Here is a 15964-nt window from a genome sequence, read left to right as displayed (position 1 = left end):
AACAATAAAACACTAACAGTGAAATTATGGATGGTCCTGTTTTTATTTCTTGTTATTCATATATGATCTTTTTTTAAATTAGTGAATATACATTACTGATAAGTTATTTTTTACAACAGCTTCAAGATATAATTCACACAGCATACAAGTCACCCATTTAAAGTGTACAATTTATGGGACTTTCCTGGTGGTACAGTGGTTAGGACTCTATGCTTCCACCACAGGGAGCACGGGTTCAATCCCTGATCAGGGAACTAAGACCCCACCATGCCACACAGCATGGCCAAAAAAAATAAAATAAGAAATACAGTGTATAATCCAAGGGCTTTTAGTATATAAAAGTTATGTGTAACCATCACTACAGTTTCAGAACATACTCATCACCTCTCATCTTGCCCTAAGCAACCACTCATCTACTTACGATCTCTGCAGATTTGCTTCATCTGGATATGTTTTATAAATGAAATCATATAATGTGTGACCTTTTGTGTCTGGCTTCTTTCACTTAGCATAATGTTTCCCAGGTTCAGTCATGTTGAAGTATATTTTGGTACCTCACTCCTTTTTATTGCTAAATGATATTCCATTGTATATATAAAATATGTATAAACCATATTTTATTGATCCATTATCAGTTGATAAACATTTGGGTCATTTCCTGTTTTGGTTGTTATGAATAACACTGCTATAAACACTCATATATAGGTTTTCGCTTTGTACATGTTTTCATTTTTCTTGGGTAGATAACTAGGAGTGGAATTGCTGGTAACTCTAAACATTTGAAGAACTGCCAGACTATTTTCCAAAGTGACTGCATCATTTCACATTCTCACCAGCTGAGTTTATAAGGACCAACAGTTCTCATTATTTAACTTTTTGATTACAAAGTTGCTTAGTTCATTCAATTGTAACAGGCTCAGATTTTTATGGTCTTCAAGGTACTCTTATTTCCTGACATCAAAATTTAGATTTGAAAACAGTCCAGTCCTAGGCCTGCTTACCTTCTGGAAAATGAGACGACAGGAACAAATGAGCTAAATCCCCACCCACAAATAAAAACTTTTGCAGAAGAGATGAGATTTTCTAAGCATTCAAAAAAACAAAGTCTCTATCAGGGATCCAACACTGAAATGAACATATGTTCCCATCAAAACTCATTTGCAATGCCTCTTACATAAACCCAACTTCAAACTGTAATAGCAGCAAACATGAATGAGAGTCTCAATCTTATAAAAGAACCAAGATTGCTTAGGTTTTCCCACACAGAATTCATTGCTTAAATCCTGCTGTAGTACAGGAAGAGAAATGAAATGTGACTTAAGATCGGGGCAAAAGCACAGATCTCCTGGTGCAAACATACAAAATGCCTCTCTGCTCCAACCCAGAGACAGCTCTACCTGGCTTTCCCCAGCTCCACCCATCACTGCTCCTTACAGTTTCAGGGCAGCACTGGGAGGACAAGCAGCAAATACTTCTGACACATTTACAGAAGCCCAAGGTGGCAGTGAGAAGACCCAACCAAGAAGAGTCTAAGAATCTCAACGCTATGCTCACCCAATACATGTTTTCTGAGAGTCAAAAGTAGCCAGGAAGAGGGATGAGCCACACAGCCATTTCTGAAACGCAGATTTACTTTCTATTGTTGGGCTTCAGTTCCGCACTATGCGCAAGTCCTGCCTTATAGAATGATGGGCCTCTGTGCGGTGCGAGAGTGCAAGCCCTCCGGGCAGTGTAGGACTTGGAGCTCCACGGTCAAAGTCTCATTTCTATCTGCCTATTCCCTCCAATTCCCTGTTTAATTAGAGGGTGTTCCAACTCAGGCACATTTTGCACATTTTTGTGAACATTTAGTTCTTATCTACTACATGCAGGTACAAAAAGACACAAAACTACAATCTCTGCAGGAAAGGGGTTAGGTCTAATCAGAAAAAAGCTATTCTTAAAAGAGCATATACTGTATTATTGTTTTTAATAAGGGCAATAATACCACTGCAGTTCAGAGGGAGTAGAGTATTCCCAAAGACCGGAATGTTTCGGGGAGTGTTTCATAAAGGAGGTAGGAAGGACCTGAGCTGGACTTGAGAAAAGAGAAGTGAAACTGAAGGCAAAGGGTATCCCCAAGAGGGGCAAAAGGAAATGGATTAGCTGGCAACAGGATCTGTGTAAGAAAATATCACACATGGAATGATTACCAAACCATTCGGGTGGTGAGGATTAGGACAAACCTGGGAGAGGTGGGTTGGGACCAGCTGGGCAGCAGCACCGAAAATGCCACATTAGGACATCAAATCTCATCCTATATGCCTGAAGCAGTTTTGACTCATTAAGTCTGTTGCTCGTAACAGTTAAAAATGCTGACATTTACAGATGAATTGCTACTGCTAAGTCACTTCAGTCATGTCCGACTCTGCGACCCCAGAGACGGCAGCCTACCAGGCTCCCCTGTCCCTGGGATTCTCCAGGCAAGAACACTGGAGTGGGTTGCCATTTCCTTCTCCAATGCATGAAAGTGAAAAGTGAAAGTCAAGTCGCTCAGTTGTGTCTGACTCTTATCGACCCCATGGACTGCAGCCCACCAGGCTCCTCCGTCCATGGGGTTTTCCAGGCAAGAGTACTGGAGTGGGGTGCCATCGCCTTCTCCAACAGATGAATTATGTACATACAAAGTTAAAGTAGATGGAAGGTCCGCTATTCTAACATCCCTACTTATTTGCATTTAAAAATGCCCAGCATAGAAGTACTGCTATAAGCTATCTCTGAGTAACAAAATAGGCTTAATCAAGCAAGCACGATCTAATACTCCTAAGTATTCACAAGGCAATAAAGCATTAAAAAAAAGGCAATAAGAGTTCTTGGCTATTCTGTAACTTCCTTGGGGCAACAGTTCTAACACAGCGTTAGACTGGGAATGGACTGTAATGGACCCCTGAACCTAAAATTGCATGCAAAAGTTAGAGTAGTTAAGTAGACTAAGGAAGAGATTTGTTCTCTTCCTATATCTCAAAGATAACTGAAACAGACTAAGAGCCTAATTTATGGTTATTTTTCACAGAAAACAGCAAGCATTTAACCCTGTGGCAGCCTTAACTTTCTAAAGGAAGTGTTAATCAGAGGGGAGTTGGGGGGAAGTTAGTTTGAGGCCATTTTGAGAAGCTCCTAATATTTTCGCATCTTCCTTTCTTGTAAAGAACTGCCCAAAGAACTGGTCTCACCAAAATGAAAATTCATCCAAGATTCAAAAAATGGCCCAAGGGAGGGTAATGAAATGCCTAAAGACTACTCACTCAACTTCTCTCTCTCCTCACAAGGCAAACAGCAACAGGCCACCAGCTGCCTCTGGTTTCAGCATCTTCTCCAAAAGCATCTCCTGACCAAACGGATAGTTTCTTGCAAAATTAAACATTCTGAGGTGATAAGATCCTGACACAAGCGCACAAAGTATTGTTGTTCAACTTCTTAGTGGTCTCAGGCAGGCTTTCTGTATGACCACAGACAGAAGCCTGTGCTGAGAAGCCAAGGGACCACAGGCAAACAGAAATGTTTTCTGGAGCCCTCAGCACATCAGGACATCAAATCTCAACCTATACGCAGAGGTTTCCTAGACCCGCACACCTTAGGTGGGGTCTCTAACCCTCTTATCCTCACAAAAGAAGGGGGCCTGGAAGTCTGTTTCATTGGGCAAGATACATTTACTCTGTTAAAAGTTAATTTGGCATTCACGAGACAAAAAGAAGTTTCATTTCTTTTTCTGATTCTAACACCCTCTTACATTTCTTTTGTCTACACTTGGCAGATTATCTTTTTAGGAGATAAAACCAATCAAGTTACCACCAATACTCACTTTCTCCCAGAGCCAAAAGAGGAACCTCTTACCACCACTCCAAAAAGTGGTGATTCAGAACAACAACAAAATATATATGTCCCAAACCAAAATTCGGGCATCAGGGACATCTGATCAGGCCCTTCAGGAAGAAGCAAACGGTGAGCTCCGAGGAGTCTAAGAGGCAGGCGCCGGGCAGAGGGGCCTTCGCCTGGTCTGAATCACAAGGGCCGTCACACTGGCCGGCCTGCTTTGCGGGGGCTTTCGACTGGTTGACCTAGTCTTAGTCTCAATCGGTCTGAAAGTCACTCGCAGGAGCAACATCTAAGAAAATAGTACGTGTATTTCTCACCTGGGAACAACACAAGACCCTGGAGAGCATCAAGCTGGCACTGGACACGTTTCAGCGCTGCGGGTCAGTGGAGCCCAGGGCTTCAGTCACAGAAACTAGTTTCCCGCTACCCCGCCGGCCAGCCCTCAGGCGCGGGGCTTTTGGACCTCTACCCCGAGGCCGTCCTGCGACCTCGGCACCAGCATCGGGGAGACTTCACGGGCGGCCGATAAGGACGCTCGAGCGATGCTCAGCCGATGCCCCTGCCCTGCGCGCGCTAGCTCCAACCCCGCGCCCGCCGCCGCCCGCTCCGCGGCGTCAGGCCGGTCTTTCGGCCCGGCTCCTGTCACTCACCGGCCCGGCCCGGGCAGCGGGCGCCCACGGCTCCCCACGGGAGCTGGGCCCCCCGGGCCTCCAGGTTTCGGCCCGCCCCCTGGCAGGCAGCGCAGGTGGCTGAGATCCGCAGGAGCGGCCCCTCACCGGCCGCTCGGTCCAGCTCCCGGCGCTGCCCACTAGGTACGGATCAACAACAAGATGGCGGCCAGCCGAGGGGGCGGGGGCCGGGCGTCATAGTAACCAGGACGGCAAAGAACCCGCCCCCAGCTTAGAATACTCCCAATCAACAGCCTCTTTGCCCTACGTCCAGTGTAGTGCCTCCCGATGACAGGTTGGCCGCCCTGTCAGTCAGAGCCTGCCTCTCGCGGCCCAAGCCGAACGCTTCAGCACGTGACTGTGACGGCACGGATTGGCGCATGCGCGCAGTTCCCGGAGTTGCTGGAGGTAGAGCTTTTGCTAGCTACTCCGGAGGCCGTAGCGCCCTTGGCATCCGTGAGTGCTCGGCTCCTGAATGGAGCCGACAGCGTCTTTTCACGCACGCATGCACACTTAGGGAATGTCTGCTGTATGCTTTTTTGGGTCACTCACCCTGGAAGGCAGGAGTTGTCCCTCACTACTGAGGAAACTGGGGCTCAGTGTGGGAAGGCTGGGCCAAGGTTATGCCACCTCTGGAAATGTGAGCACCGAGTTTCGCGCCTCCTCTTACTGGCTCCTGTGTATAATGCTCTCTTTCCAGTGGATTCCCTAGCTTTGCCCTTCATCAGCCTTTTGTGCCCCAGCAGTCTCTGGCCTGTTCCCACGTTTGTCCTTCTGCCTGGAGTTCAGTCCCCAGCACAAGCCCTGGCACATAACAGGCACTCTTATTCCTGCCCTAGGGCATCTTGTCTCCAGCTCTTATAACAACATCTTTTGCCCTGGACTGTCATGGTCTGCCACCAAGCGCAACTTACGAGCCTTAGGAAGACTGTTACCTTGGGCTTGGCATCAAATGTAATCACACAGCCTGACTCACATCAAGTGACCTGACTAGCTAGCTTTGTGACTTTGGAGGCTTGCTTGTTCTATCTGTGGAATGAGGATAAAAATCAAACTCCTTAGAGATGAGCGTTTAATGAGCCCTTAGAGCATTCTAAGTGCTCAGGAAGTCTGCCGGCAGCTGCTTCTTATAACCTCCTGCTGTCAAGTTGCTGTCCCTGAGGCCAGCTCTAACACTCACTTTTCTGGAAACACCATGAAGCATATTTTTCCCACAGAAGGCACTCGACTTCTTCCTCTGCCTGGGGCACTGTAACTGGTTCAGGAAGGGAGATTCTCGGCTACTCTGAAAGTGTAAGTGTAGGTGGCTCAGTCATGTCCCACTCTTTGCGACCCCATGGACTATATAGTCCATGGAATTCTCCAGGCCAGAATACTGGAGTGGGTACCCTTTGCCTTTTCCAGGGGATCTTCCCAACCTGGGGATTGAACCCAGGTCTCCGGCATTGCAGGCAGATTCTTTACCAGCTGAGCCACAAGGGAAGCTACTCTCAAGAAGGTTCAGGTCCATAAACTTGACAGAGGGAAGAAGATTGAGAGAACTTGAAGACACCACAGTTAAGATAGCCTCCACCAAGACAGCAGGTCTTCTGGGAGAGCTGGCAGTATCCTGAGACTTGATGCCAGGCTGGGTATAGGGAGTGGGCTAGCACTTCCCCCCAACAGAACCTGCCCTCCTGTAGGCTGCTGTGGGCCACTTGGCCATGTGCAGCACAGGGAGGACAGAGGACCCATGAACCAAAGAGATCAAGAGGATATGGGAACACCTGCTCAAAACGGGGCTATTCTCGATCCCTCCATGGCCAGCCATGCCACAGGGTGCTCAAGTCTACACCAACCCTCACTTGAGTGCAAAAGCTCCAGATGCAAGAAAACCTCCACATACAGTCTGCAAACTGCCCTGGAAGTTGGTGGGGCTCCTGGGCCCTCCCCATCTGCTAGAGTAGGTGTCCTCTGAGGGGACAGGCCAACTGGAGACCCCCTCAGTCATTGACGAGGATAACAGTGTCTTACTTCTGCAGAATATTAATCACAGTCAGCACTGTACAATGCCTTCTTGAAAGAAAAAATAACCTTGTTTCCACAAGACAGGGCATCCTCCAAGTGAGAACAAGGAAGCACAGATCTCAGAGCTGCTCCCACATGTAGGTTACCAGGCAAGGACTCTTCTGTTGGTAATTTTGTTTATTATTGAATCAGCTTGAAAACACATGATCATGTGAAGAAGAAATTCCACAAATATGATGCAGCTCCTGGGCCTCAGAGCCAGCGTCGGGCTCCCGTGTGCGTGTTGAACAGGTAATCTCTGCCTGTACCTGAGCTCAGATGGTCAGGAGAGAGAGAGAGGGCCTTGCTGGCTTTAGCAGCACTGCTTCCCTCCCCTAAGGGCAGGGAAAGATATTCCAGGACCCTTGGTGTGACCCCCCCGCCCTCCTTGATTTGGCTTGTCCTCTCCCTGCTTTCTCAGCAAATCATTTGAGGTCTGGCTCAGATACACAGGAAGCATCCATGAGTCCCCGAAACTTGACATCAGCTCCCCTGAGCCCCGTGCCAGATTACTCTACCATAATTCATGATGACAGTGGACCATTTGGGGGCCTCTTCCCTCACAACTTTCCCCCCATTTCCCCCTGGAGGTAGGAACCAGATCAGGGTCCCAGGTGTTTGGGAAACACTGGCTGAAGGATGAGGAGGGGTGAGAAGAGACCCCATTCAGGGAAAGAGTAGATAGTGGATGTCTGGTGGTAGGCAGAGATATTGAGATGAGGTCTGAAGAGAAAGTGGGCCCAAGTGGAGAATGGTTTGGAAAAAGGGGAACTCACGGGAGTCCTGGGCTCTGCCATCAAAATGGTGCTGAGGGGAAGAATGAGGAGGGTGTAACGAGGTGACCTCTGCCCATGGGGAGCAGGTGGAGGCTTGCCCCCCCAAAAGGGTGAAGAACCCACCTGCTTCCTGCATCCTGATGGTGCTGGTATGGTCCCTCCCACAGGGATAGCCAGCCATGGGAAAGGGGGCAGGCTTGGCAGGGGACACTCAGCAGCAGCCTCAGTGCCCACTGCACAGGATGGTAGGTTGACATACCAGGCTCATGACACTGCTGGGTGCCTGGGGTGTCTCCATCCTCGGGGCCTCCACAAACCCTTCAATGGATCCCTTAGTTCCCTGGATACTGGGGCAAAGTAGGAGCAGAAGTACAGGATAGGGCTCTGAGCCCCAGCCTGAGTTTCAGAGATGGACTTCCAGGCATAGAGGTAGGCAAAGGAAGCTTACCTGTTTAGCAGTAAAGCCTGGGTGGGTTTGCTTGATGTCTGTAGCACCTGGGTCAACCTAAAATGCCAGGAGGAGAGACCAAGCAGTGAGAACAGCAGACCTGCTGGCTCCAGGAATCAGCACCATTCATCTGCCACTCTTATTGGAGATAGCCTGTGTCTGTATGCAGTGGCCACAATGTTACTCCCATCTTCCCCTGGGTTCAGTCCTGTGCTCACGAGAAACTCGGCATCTTAGAGGAAGGTCACATTTCAGGTGAAAGGCAGGGCTCAGGAATAGGGGTAAATACCCAATGCATGACAGACTCAAGAGTCTAAATCCCTTGACCTTATCCATAGCCATCCCATTCCAGACTGGGTTCTGCCAGCAAAGGAGACAGCTTTCTCCCAGTGTCTCTCTGCCTCTAAGCTGATGACCCCCGGAGGGAGGGCAGTCCTCCTTAATATCATTCTGTCTGCTCATCAATTTGGGCAGTCTTGGGTAGAACCAGCTGTCACAGATGTGAGGGCCGGGGGTGGTGGGAGGCAAGCAGCACAGGGATAGGAACCCTACCCCCGCAGGAGCCAGCTGAGGAACCAGCCCAAACCCAGGAGGAGAAGGGCACTGGTCACTGTCAGCACCACCACAAACCAGGGCTCCGGCTGCCAGAAAACCTCCGTGTCTGTCACAAGCAGGGGTGTCATCCTTGAAGGCACCTGAAATGGGGCCACAGCTTCACCACTGTCCTGCCAAAACGCCCCAATCATCCAACCTTCAAACCCCTCCAAGGGCTGGGCCATCCCACACCCCAGGTTTCTCCTTTGTATTGCCAGACTCTTTGCACTCGGCAGTTTCCTCTGAAATACCTTCCCCAATTGTTCCACCTCGAAAACTATATCTTTTCTCCCCACCCAGTAAGGGCCTGAGGACAACCCCTCACTGTGGTTCTGTGGATGCTGGTGGCCCCTGTGCTGGCCCTCCAGGGCACTATATGCACAATGACAGTGGCCGTGGTGCTGAGGTGGGGGGTGGAGGGGCCTGCATCGGCCACACGGATCAATAGCTCATATGTATGGGACTGCTCTGGCCAGGGGGGGCCCAACATGAGGTCGTTGTGCACTAGGACAGCTCCTTGCAGGCTGAATCGGCTCTGACTATTCCCTGAAAAACAGAGTGGGAGAAGAAGGGGACCATGGCTGGCCTTGGCCTGCCCCTCCCCAGCAGCCTGGAGGGCCCCCACGGCCCCCATGGCCCCCATGGCCCTCACCTCCCACAATTCTGTAGGAGAAAGCCAGGCGCTGGGGCTCCTGGGCCACCCGACACGACACTGTGGTCACCTCCAAACTACGGCCCAGGTGAGCGTAGACGGTGAGTTCCTGAAATGGGGGCTCACACTCGGGGGCATGGTCGTTCACATCCTGCTGGAAGGTAGTCAGATCACCCACCCCCAAACCCCCAGTCCAGCCCCTCAGCCTCTTCCCACCACAACCAGAATCTCGGTGTTGGCCAACAGTTTCCAGAACTTTGCATAACAAGGCCCCAACCCTCTCCAGCCAACCAGTACAGGAAACTGAAAGTGAAGTCATTCAGTCATGTCCGACTCTTTGCAACCCTGTGGACTATGTCCATGGGATTTTCCAGGCAAGAGTACTGGAGTGGGTTGCCATTTCCTTCTCCAGGGGATCTTCCCCACCCACGGATCAAACCCAGGTCTCCCACATTGTAGGCAGATGCTTTACCGTCTGAGCCACCAGGGAAGTCAGAGGAAACTGAAGCAGAGAGGAAAAGCAGAGCGCCCAAGGGAGGAGAGGAACTCTTTCCAATTATTTCTGAAGCTTCAGGGCTCATTTACCTCAACCTCAATGGTGATGGTACAGGAGCCTGAACGGTGGCAGGTGGGGTCCTGGTCTTGGCTGTGGTCAGTCAGCAGGACAGTGAGCCTGTACGACTTCTGCATTTCATAGTCCAAAGGTCCCAGGAGGTGAACCTCCCCTAGAAGAGGGGGCCACAGCCTCAGCTTGCAGAGTCAACCCTGGCTCCACCCTCTCCACCCAGCCCTGGGGTGGGAGTACCATTGAGACTGTCCACAGCAAAGGGGGCGGACCCGCCAGAGATGGAGTACTCAATGCTGTCGTGGGGGTAATCCAGGTCTGTGCCCATCACAGAGCCCAGCAGGGTGTGGGGCCTTGCATCCTCACGAACCCGGAATGTGCGTGAGACACAGGTTGGGGAGAACTCGTTGACAGGTGTCACCATCACCAGCACAGGCACCTCAGCTGGAAGCCATTTGAAAGTCAGGGAGCTGGCCTGGTTGGCTCGGCCCTGCCCTGGGGGTCAGAGGAGGGAGAGGCTCTGGAGGGAGGTGGGCAGTAGCTCACTCAGGGGTCTTTAGTGGACACAACCCTGCCCTATTGGTTTCCGAGAGAGATGACGCCACCCTGAAGACAGGAAGAGGGGCACAGAGGAGCCCTGTCCTGAATGTCCAGGCCTGGGCGTGGTCACTCACTGGTCATCGGAGGCTGACCACTGTCAAGCACCAGAATGGAGGCTGTATGCTGCAAGCAGGCGCCAGGAGCGTCACAGTCCAGCGTGTCATTCACCTAACCAGAGGGACAGGAGAGTGAGGCGCAGCCAAGGCCTAGGAGAGCCTTGAGCCCACTGGGCTGCCTCCAGCCAGGTTATTCTCACAGACCCTACCCTAACCCTCGGGTAAAGCGGGTTGGCTGCAACACCATATCCTTCGCCCTCATGGTCTCCACTCCCACGGGGCCGTTGGGCCACCCCCTTCCTGTCCAAGCACTCTACACGTGGGTCTAAGGGCGGGGCCTGGGTACCTCCAGGACTCCGTCTCGCAGGCAGAGGCTGGAAGCGCTGGCAGGGCTGTGGAACAGCAGTTGGTAGTCCAGGGTGGAGCCAGGAGAGTCCGGGTCAGTGCAAGTGAAGGTATTCACGAAGGTGCCCACAGGCGTGGTCTCGGGGATCTGAGTCCTGGGAGCAGAGGGCGGGCGGCAGGGCGGGAGCTGGGGCTGGGCTGCGAACCCTGGCTCTCACCCAACAGCCAAGGTTAGACTCCCAAATACTCACGCCAGCAGCGCTGGGAGGCAGCGCGGGGGCCAGCGGTTGACCGACTGCACGTCCACCTGGAAATCAAGCTCGGCGCTGTCCCATGGCCGGAGTCGCTCGAAGGCCTTCACCCGCAGCCTAGTGACCGCGGCGTCCGGGGCTTGCGCCAGCTCCAGGGGCGCGGTGGTCCGGACCACGCCGTCAACTGGGAGGGGTGGCAGGGCGCCAGACGCAGAGTTCGGCCCCGCCCCCAGGTCAGTCCCGTTCCCACCCTCCCACCTCTCCACGCCCACCTCTCAGGGCGCAGAGACTGACCACCTGGCCACCGCCTCCAAGGCTCCTCTCTAACTCTGGGCCCCCAAACGCGACCTCGCCCCAGGTTCTGCCTTGGCTCCAGGCGTTGCGGGTCACTTCTAGACCAGCCGCAGAGGCATCCCCTTACCCGCCCTCCACGCCCCTCACCGCGTGCTATGGAGAAGAGCCGGCAGGGCACCGGGGAGACGATTTCATAGCGCACGTCGAAGCCCCGGGCGTGGACCTGAGCCACCTTACTTCCGGGAACCAGGTTTTCGGGAATGGTGATGTTCTGGGCTTGCTGCCTGGACCAAAATGGGAGCACTGGCTCCTACCTGCTCCCGGCAGGGTCTGCAGGCCCCTCCCTTGGGTCTTCCTTGGTACAGTAGCCAGCTGGGGATGCTCCCGCAGCCCTACACCTTAACCCTACTCCCGAGTCCCTGGGGCTGGGTCCTTTCTTTCCCACTGTCGCCAGGGTAGGGAAGCCTTACGGGAAAGAGACTTGGCTAGAGGAAACAGGCAAAACTTTCACCGTCAGCATCCCACGGCAGCTTCGGCCTTGTCCAAAGGTCACTAGGATCTGAAGCTGGAAGACCTGCCATGCACACAAAACAAGAAGGGAACCACGATGTGTGTCTACCTGTATGTGTGTGCCCAGCCCCCCTCAGGACCTCTATAAGGAGCCCCACACTCACTCCTCCCCATGACCTATCACTCTACTGACAGATATTCATTTGTGTCTTACTCTTCTGGGTCATAAGTCCTTCTCTTTGGATGCACACAGCCCCCAAATGAGTAATATCTGAATCATTCACAACATAAATTAGCATCATAGAGTTGCCAAGAGCCAGTCACTAAGATTTGGAAGCTTTAAAGAAGGAACTTCTCTAGTCTCCTTCAGACTACACACACCGCTGTACTCAGAGTTTTCACTTCCTATGTGACTGCTCAGAACTTTCTCCTTTCTGTAAGGGGCACTGTGGGCTCCTGGAGCCAGGGATCCCTCTTCTTTCTAGAGCTCCAGAGCCCAGCACAGAACCAAGCCAAGGTGGGAGGACAGCCAGCCTGGGGCAGCAGGTATGGGCTATGTCTGGGAAAGGCAGCATGATTGATGAGGCCAGAAACAAACAATCCTCCATGAGGTAATGGTTCTGTCCATTTTATGCCCAGTTCATGGATATTGCCAGGTCCCCAGTCGTGCTCACCTTTTGAGCCTGGCCTTTGAGTCCCTGGGATGGTGCCCACAGCTGACCCTGCCCATCGATGGAGAAAGGTCCAGGGAAGTATGGAGGGTCCTGGGCACTAGTGATGTTCATCTGACAGGAAAGAGATGCTGGAGGCCCTCTTCCCTACCACAGTGCCCCCAAGCAACCCTGTCAAAATCCCCAAAGAACCTAACAGGTATCTGCCCACTTTCAAATCTCCTGTACTCTGCCACTGCCACTGCCACTTACTCTAGCCTGGGCTCCCCTGTCCCTGATCCAAAATCATCTCTGCTTTTAAACTATTCAGTTTTTAAAATACATTTCTTTTGGGGATTGTAAAAATGATTTGGTTTTTTTTTTTTTTTTTTTTGGAGAATTTAGAACACAAGAACTTTAAAGAAGAACTCAACCCCTGAGAAGTCCCTATGGGAACAGCCATAGTCACTGCGGGTTGGGAAGCCCTCAGTGGCTCTCTCCAAGAACATGTATCCCACAGAGGCTCCGTTATAGACTCAAGAGTCCTTCTGCAGACTATTCTTGGCCAGGCAGGGGCTGGCCTTGGTCTTCCCATCTCCCTCCATCCTACCCCCTCCACCACTGCCCACATGCAGGCCTCACCTGGGCTCCCTGGCCTGGGAGCAGCAGAGTGTACAGCGGGGTCCTAGGTGTGACAGTTTCTCGAACCTGAATAATTTCCCCAGCTGGCCAGAGGGGAGGTAAGGGAGATTCAGGCCATGCCTGCCCCCCCGCAATCCCCCACCTGCTGCCTCTGGCCTTACCTGGGCTGGCAAATCGACCAGCACACTGGTCACGATTAGGGTCCCGCTGAACATTCACAGAAAGCCGACCCTCTGTCACTTGGTTGCCACATGTGAACCTCAGCTGCAGCTCATAATGGTTCACTGTCAGGGCATCCAGCCGGGCTGAGCTGCTCAAGGTCATCTGTGGCAGGTGGGCAGTGCCATGTGGGGCCTAGGATCTCCATCCCCCGGCACCACCTCTAGGGGCTTCCCTGGTGGCTCAGATGGTAAAGAATCTGCCTGCAGTGCAGGAGACCAGGTTCGATCCCTGGGTCGGGAAGATCCTTGGAGAAGGGAATGGCAACCCACTCCAGTATTCTTGCCTGGAGAATTCCATGGACCAGAGGAGCCTGGCAGGCTACAGTCCATAGGGTTGCAGAGTCGGACATGACTGAGTGACTAACACCATCACTTTCACACCACCTCTGACTTTGTGAATTTAGAGTCTGCCCTTCCCCCACTGTCCCCAGCTGTGCCCATGACCCTACCTTGCCCACATAGGTCCCCTGCCACCTGGTCAGGCTAGGTGGGTTAAAGAAGGTGGTGGGTGGCTGTACATGGAGCAACTCCAGGGTTGGTATATATGGAGAGCAGTTGAAGGAGAAAGACTGAAGGGTGGCTCCAGGTCCCTGGCTCTCAGAGACATCTATGAACCAGGACAGGCAGTAGAGTTCTGTGAGAAAGAGACGATTCAAGCTAGAGACCCCCATGCTCATGGAACCAGGTACACAGAGTCCTTCCCTTCTGCCTTGAGGCCTGGCCACATCTTGGAGACAAGCAGCCAAAGTCTTCCCTTGTGCCCCACATCCAACCACGGATCGGCTCATTTCATCGTCTAGGTCGTCTTTCCCACTGTCCCCAGGATAGGGTGACAGTGGAAACTTGGGTGAGGAAGCAGCTAAGATAAGGAATGAGAGTCAGGGGTTCAGATCTTTGCCCTTTCCTGGCTCCCCCCAGCCACTGTTCTCCATGGTAGCTTATCTGAGAGGGAGCAAGACTCCACTGTGGACTCGGGGTGAGAAGTGAAATTCCCCCACCCACCAGCTCCTCACCAGAGACAACCAGAGCAAGAAGAAGTGCCAGGGGCCTGAGCAGCACCATAGTGGCCTGAAGACACGACAGCAGAGGAGACTCCAGAAGGGCAGACGTGTTTTGTCAGGGCCACGCTGTTGCCAGGTCTGTTGTTCAAACACAGGACTCCTTGGCCTCCAAGATTCCAGCCCCACCCAGCCCCTGGTGACTGAGCTCTGGACACTATAGGTTATCAAGAGCCCTGGAAAACTCCGTTTTTTCACTGCTCCCAGTGGATTTCCCTGTTTATCACTACCACATGAAGGAAATGTGAGGGGAGAGAGACCAAGCTTAAGATAGGGAAACTAAGGCTCAAGGAAGTCTTGGTCATGCAGTTCTTGAAGACAGAGCACACACAGCAGCCAGGAAAAGTGGGCCCAGGGCCTGCTACCCCACAAAGCCTGAACTCCAGCTGCTCACCCCCATTAGAACATTATCTGCCTGTGAAATCTGAGCCCAACCATCAACAAAATCTCTCAAAATCTGTCTACATTCAACAGACAAAAGGTATCCTTGGTGATAGAAATAAAAATGGTGGTTACTTTGGGGCATAGCAATTGGAGGGGACAAAAGGTGGCCTCCTCGAGTGGCTGGTGATATTCTATATCTTGATCTGGGTGACACAGGTGTCTGCAGATTTTAACATGTATAGAGCCATACTGTTAAGAGCTGTCCATTCATCTTATTTACAATTATATGCCAGTTTTTAAAAGCTTGTCTTCACATGCTTTTTCCAGCTCTTTGCCTCTCTCTTTTCTACCCACTGTTTGAGCTTGTTCCTCTCCCCATAAAAATGCCCTTGTCAGGGTCCTCAGAGACCTGCCAACTGTCCAGCAGTTTGTGTTCTATTCTCACCTCCTCGGCAAGTGTTTGACGCTTGCTCCCCTCGGCTCCTAAGTGCCCACGCTCTCTTAGTTTCCTCCCACCTCCCTCTGCTCAGCTCCTTTGCTGGTTCTTCTTCATCTTCCCTACCTCTACCCAGTGGAGTGTTCCAGGGTTCATTCCTGTCCGCTGCCATCCTCTGTCCCCATGTCCACAAATGGCCATTTGATTTTCTTCTCCAAGACCACTTTTTTCCAGTCTTGCTTGGTTGATTCATGCCAGTTCCATCCAATCAGTGGTTCAGCCTGGAAGTCTAGGAGTCATGCTTCTCTTTGTCTTCCCATATTCATGTATCAACAAGGCTTGATTTTAACTCCAAAACATACCTCAAAGTATGTTGAGGTATGTTTGCACTAGACCTACCCAGATCCAGGCCCTCCCTTCCCTTGATGGATGAGGCAGGAGCCTCCACTCTTGACTACAGAGTGGTTCTTCCAAAGCAGCGATTATCTAAACAGCAGCCAGCCCAGGTTGTTCCCTGCTCAAAAGCCCTCTAGTGCTCCCCACCACACCAAAAACAAAACCCTTTATTCCCTTCTAAAACGGCTAGGAGCCTGGTTTTGCTGACCTCTTCAGTCCCCGCTCCCCACCCCCAACTACCACCATGAGAAATATCTAGGCCTTCCCTGGTATTTTGCTGTCTACTGACTTATCTAGTTTGTCTCCAGTTAGTCTGTGTCGTTGAACGTAGCCCTAGCCACCTCAGGGAACAGGCTCTAATCCTTTGGTCAAAGAACCCCCTGCTGTAAACCCCTGCATTCACTCAGCCTGCCTGTAGTCCGGGATAGACAGGATGCGGGTGTTGGGAATCCCCACGAGAGGGCAGCCCTGCTTAGCTCGGCCGAGGCGAGAGACAAGGGAGTGGGAGGCTGGGCCT

At 51.9% G+C, this 15964-nt stretch overlaps 2 protein-coding genes across 25 annotated transcripts in view; both read right to left on the bottom strand.

Moving 5' to 3' along the window:
- The window catches only part of IP6K1 (inositol hexakisphosphate kinase 1), a 37418-nt gene extending 32716 nt beyond the window's left edge, over positions 1 to 4702 (bottom strand). For 2 of the 3 annotated variants that reach the window (XM_019984273.2, XM_019984275.2), the window contains exon 1: positions 4506 to 4702. The gene's annotated coding sequence lies outside the window, so the exon portion shown is untranslated. Of the gene's footprint in view, positions 1 to 4172; positions 4483 to 4505 lie in introns of those variants that run through there. The other variant, XM_070776721.1, reaches the window with a different exon arrangement.
- Positions 4703 to 6689: 1987 nt separating this feature from the next.
- On the bottom strand, positions 6690 to 14324 carry CDHR4 (cadherin related family member 4). 22 transcript variants are annotated; one of them, XR_011563045.1, is made up of 19 exons: positions 14187 to 14324; positions 13623 to 13807; positions 13114 to 13276; positions 12953 to 13035; positions 12335 to 12445; positions 11621 to 11724; positions 11298 to 11434; positions 10857 to 11040; positions 10607 to 10760; positions 10279 to 10372; positions 9845 to 10099; positions 9625 to 9764; positions 9040 to 9193; positions 8713 to 8933; positions 8346 to 8488; positions 7794 to 7850; positions 7469 to 7692; positions 7346 to 7376; positions 6690 to 6838 (listed from the first exon to the last, which is right to left on the bottom strand). XR_011563045.1 is itself a non-coding variant. In XM_070776699.1 (19 exons), exons 1-19 carry the CDS (start codon positions 14233 to 14235, stop codon positions 6783 to 6785), a joined length of 2409 nt encoding a protein of 802 aa, XP_070632800.1. In that variant the 5' UTR covers positions 14236 to 14323; the 3' UTR covers positions 6690 to 6782. The 22 variants fall into 22 exon arrangements, 20 of the variants coding, with proteins under 20 accessions (XP_070632800.1, XP_070632806.1, XP_070632805.1 ...); XR_011563046.1 differs by having other exon boundaries at positions 7469 to 7685; positions 14187 to 14323; XM_070776699.1 differs by having other exon boundaries at positions 7605 to 7692; positions 14187 to 14323.
- Positions 14325 to 15964: the final 1640 nt, after the last annotated feature.

Source organism: Bos indicus, chromosome 22 (genome assembly GCF_029378745.1).
Source record: "Bos indicus isolate NIAB-ARS_2022 breed Sahiwal x Tharparkar chromosome 22, NIAB-ARS_B.indTharparkar_mat_pri_1.0, whole genome shotgun sequence".
NCBI lineage: Eukaryota > Metazoa > Chordata > Mammalia > Artiodactyla > Bovidae > Bos > Bos indicus.
Note: the sequence above shows the minus strand (reverse complement) of the source record. Positions and strands in the feature narration are given on the sequence as shown.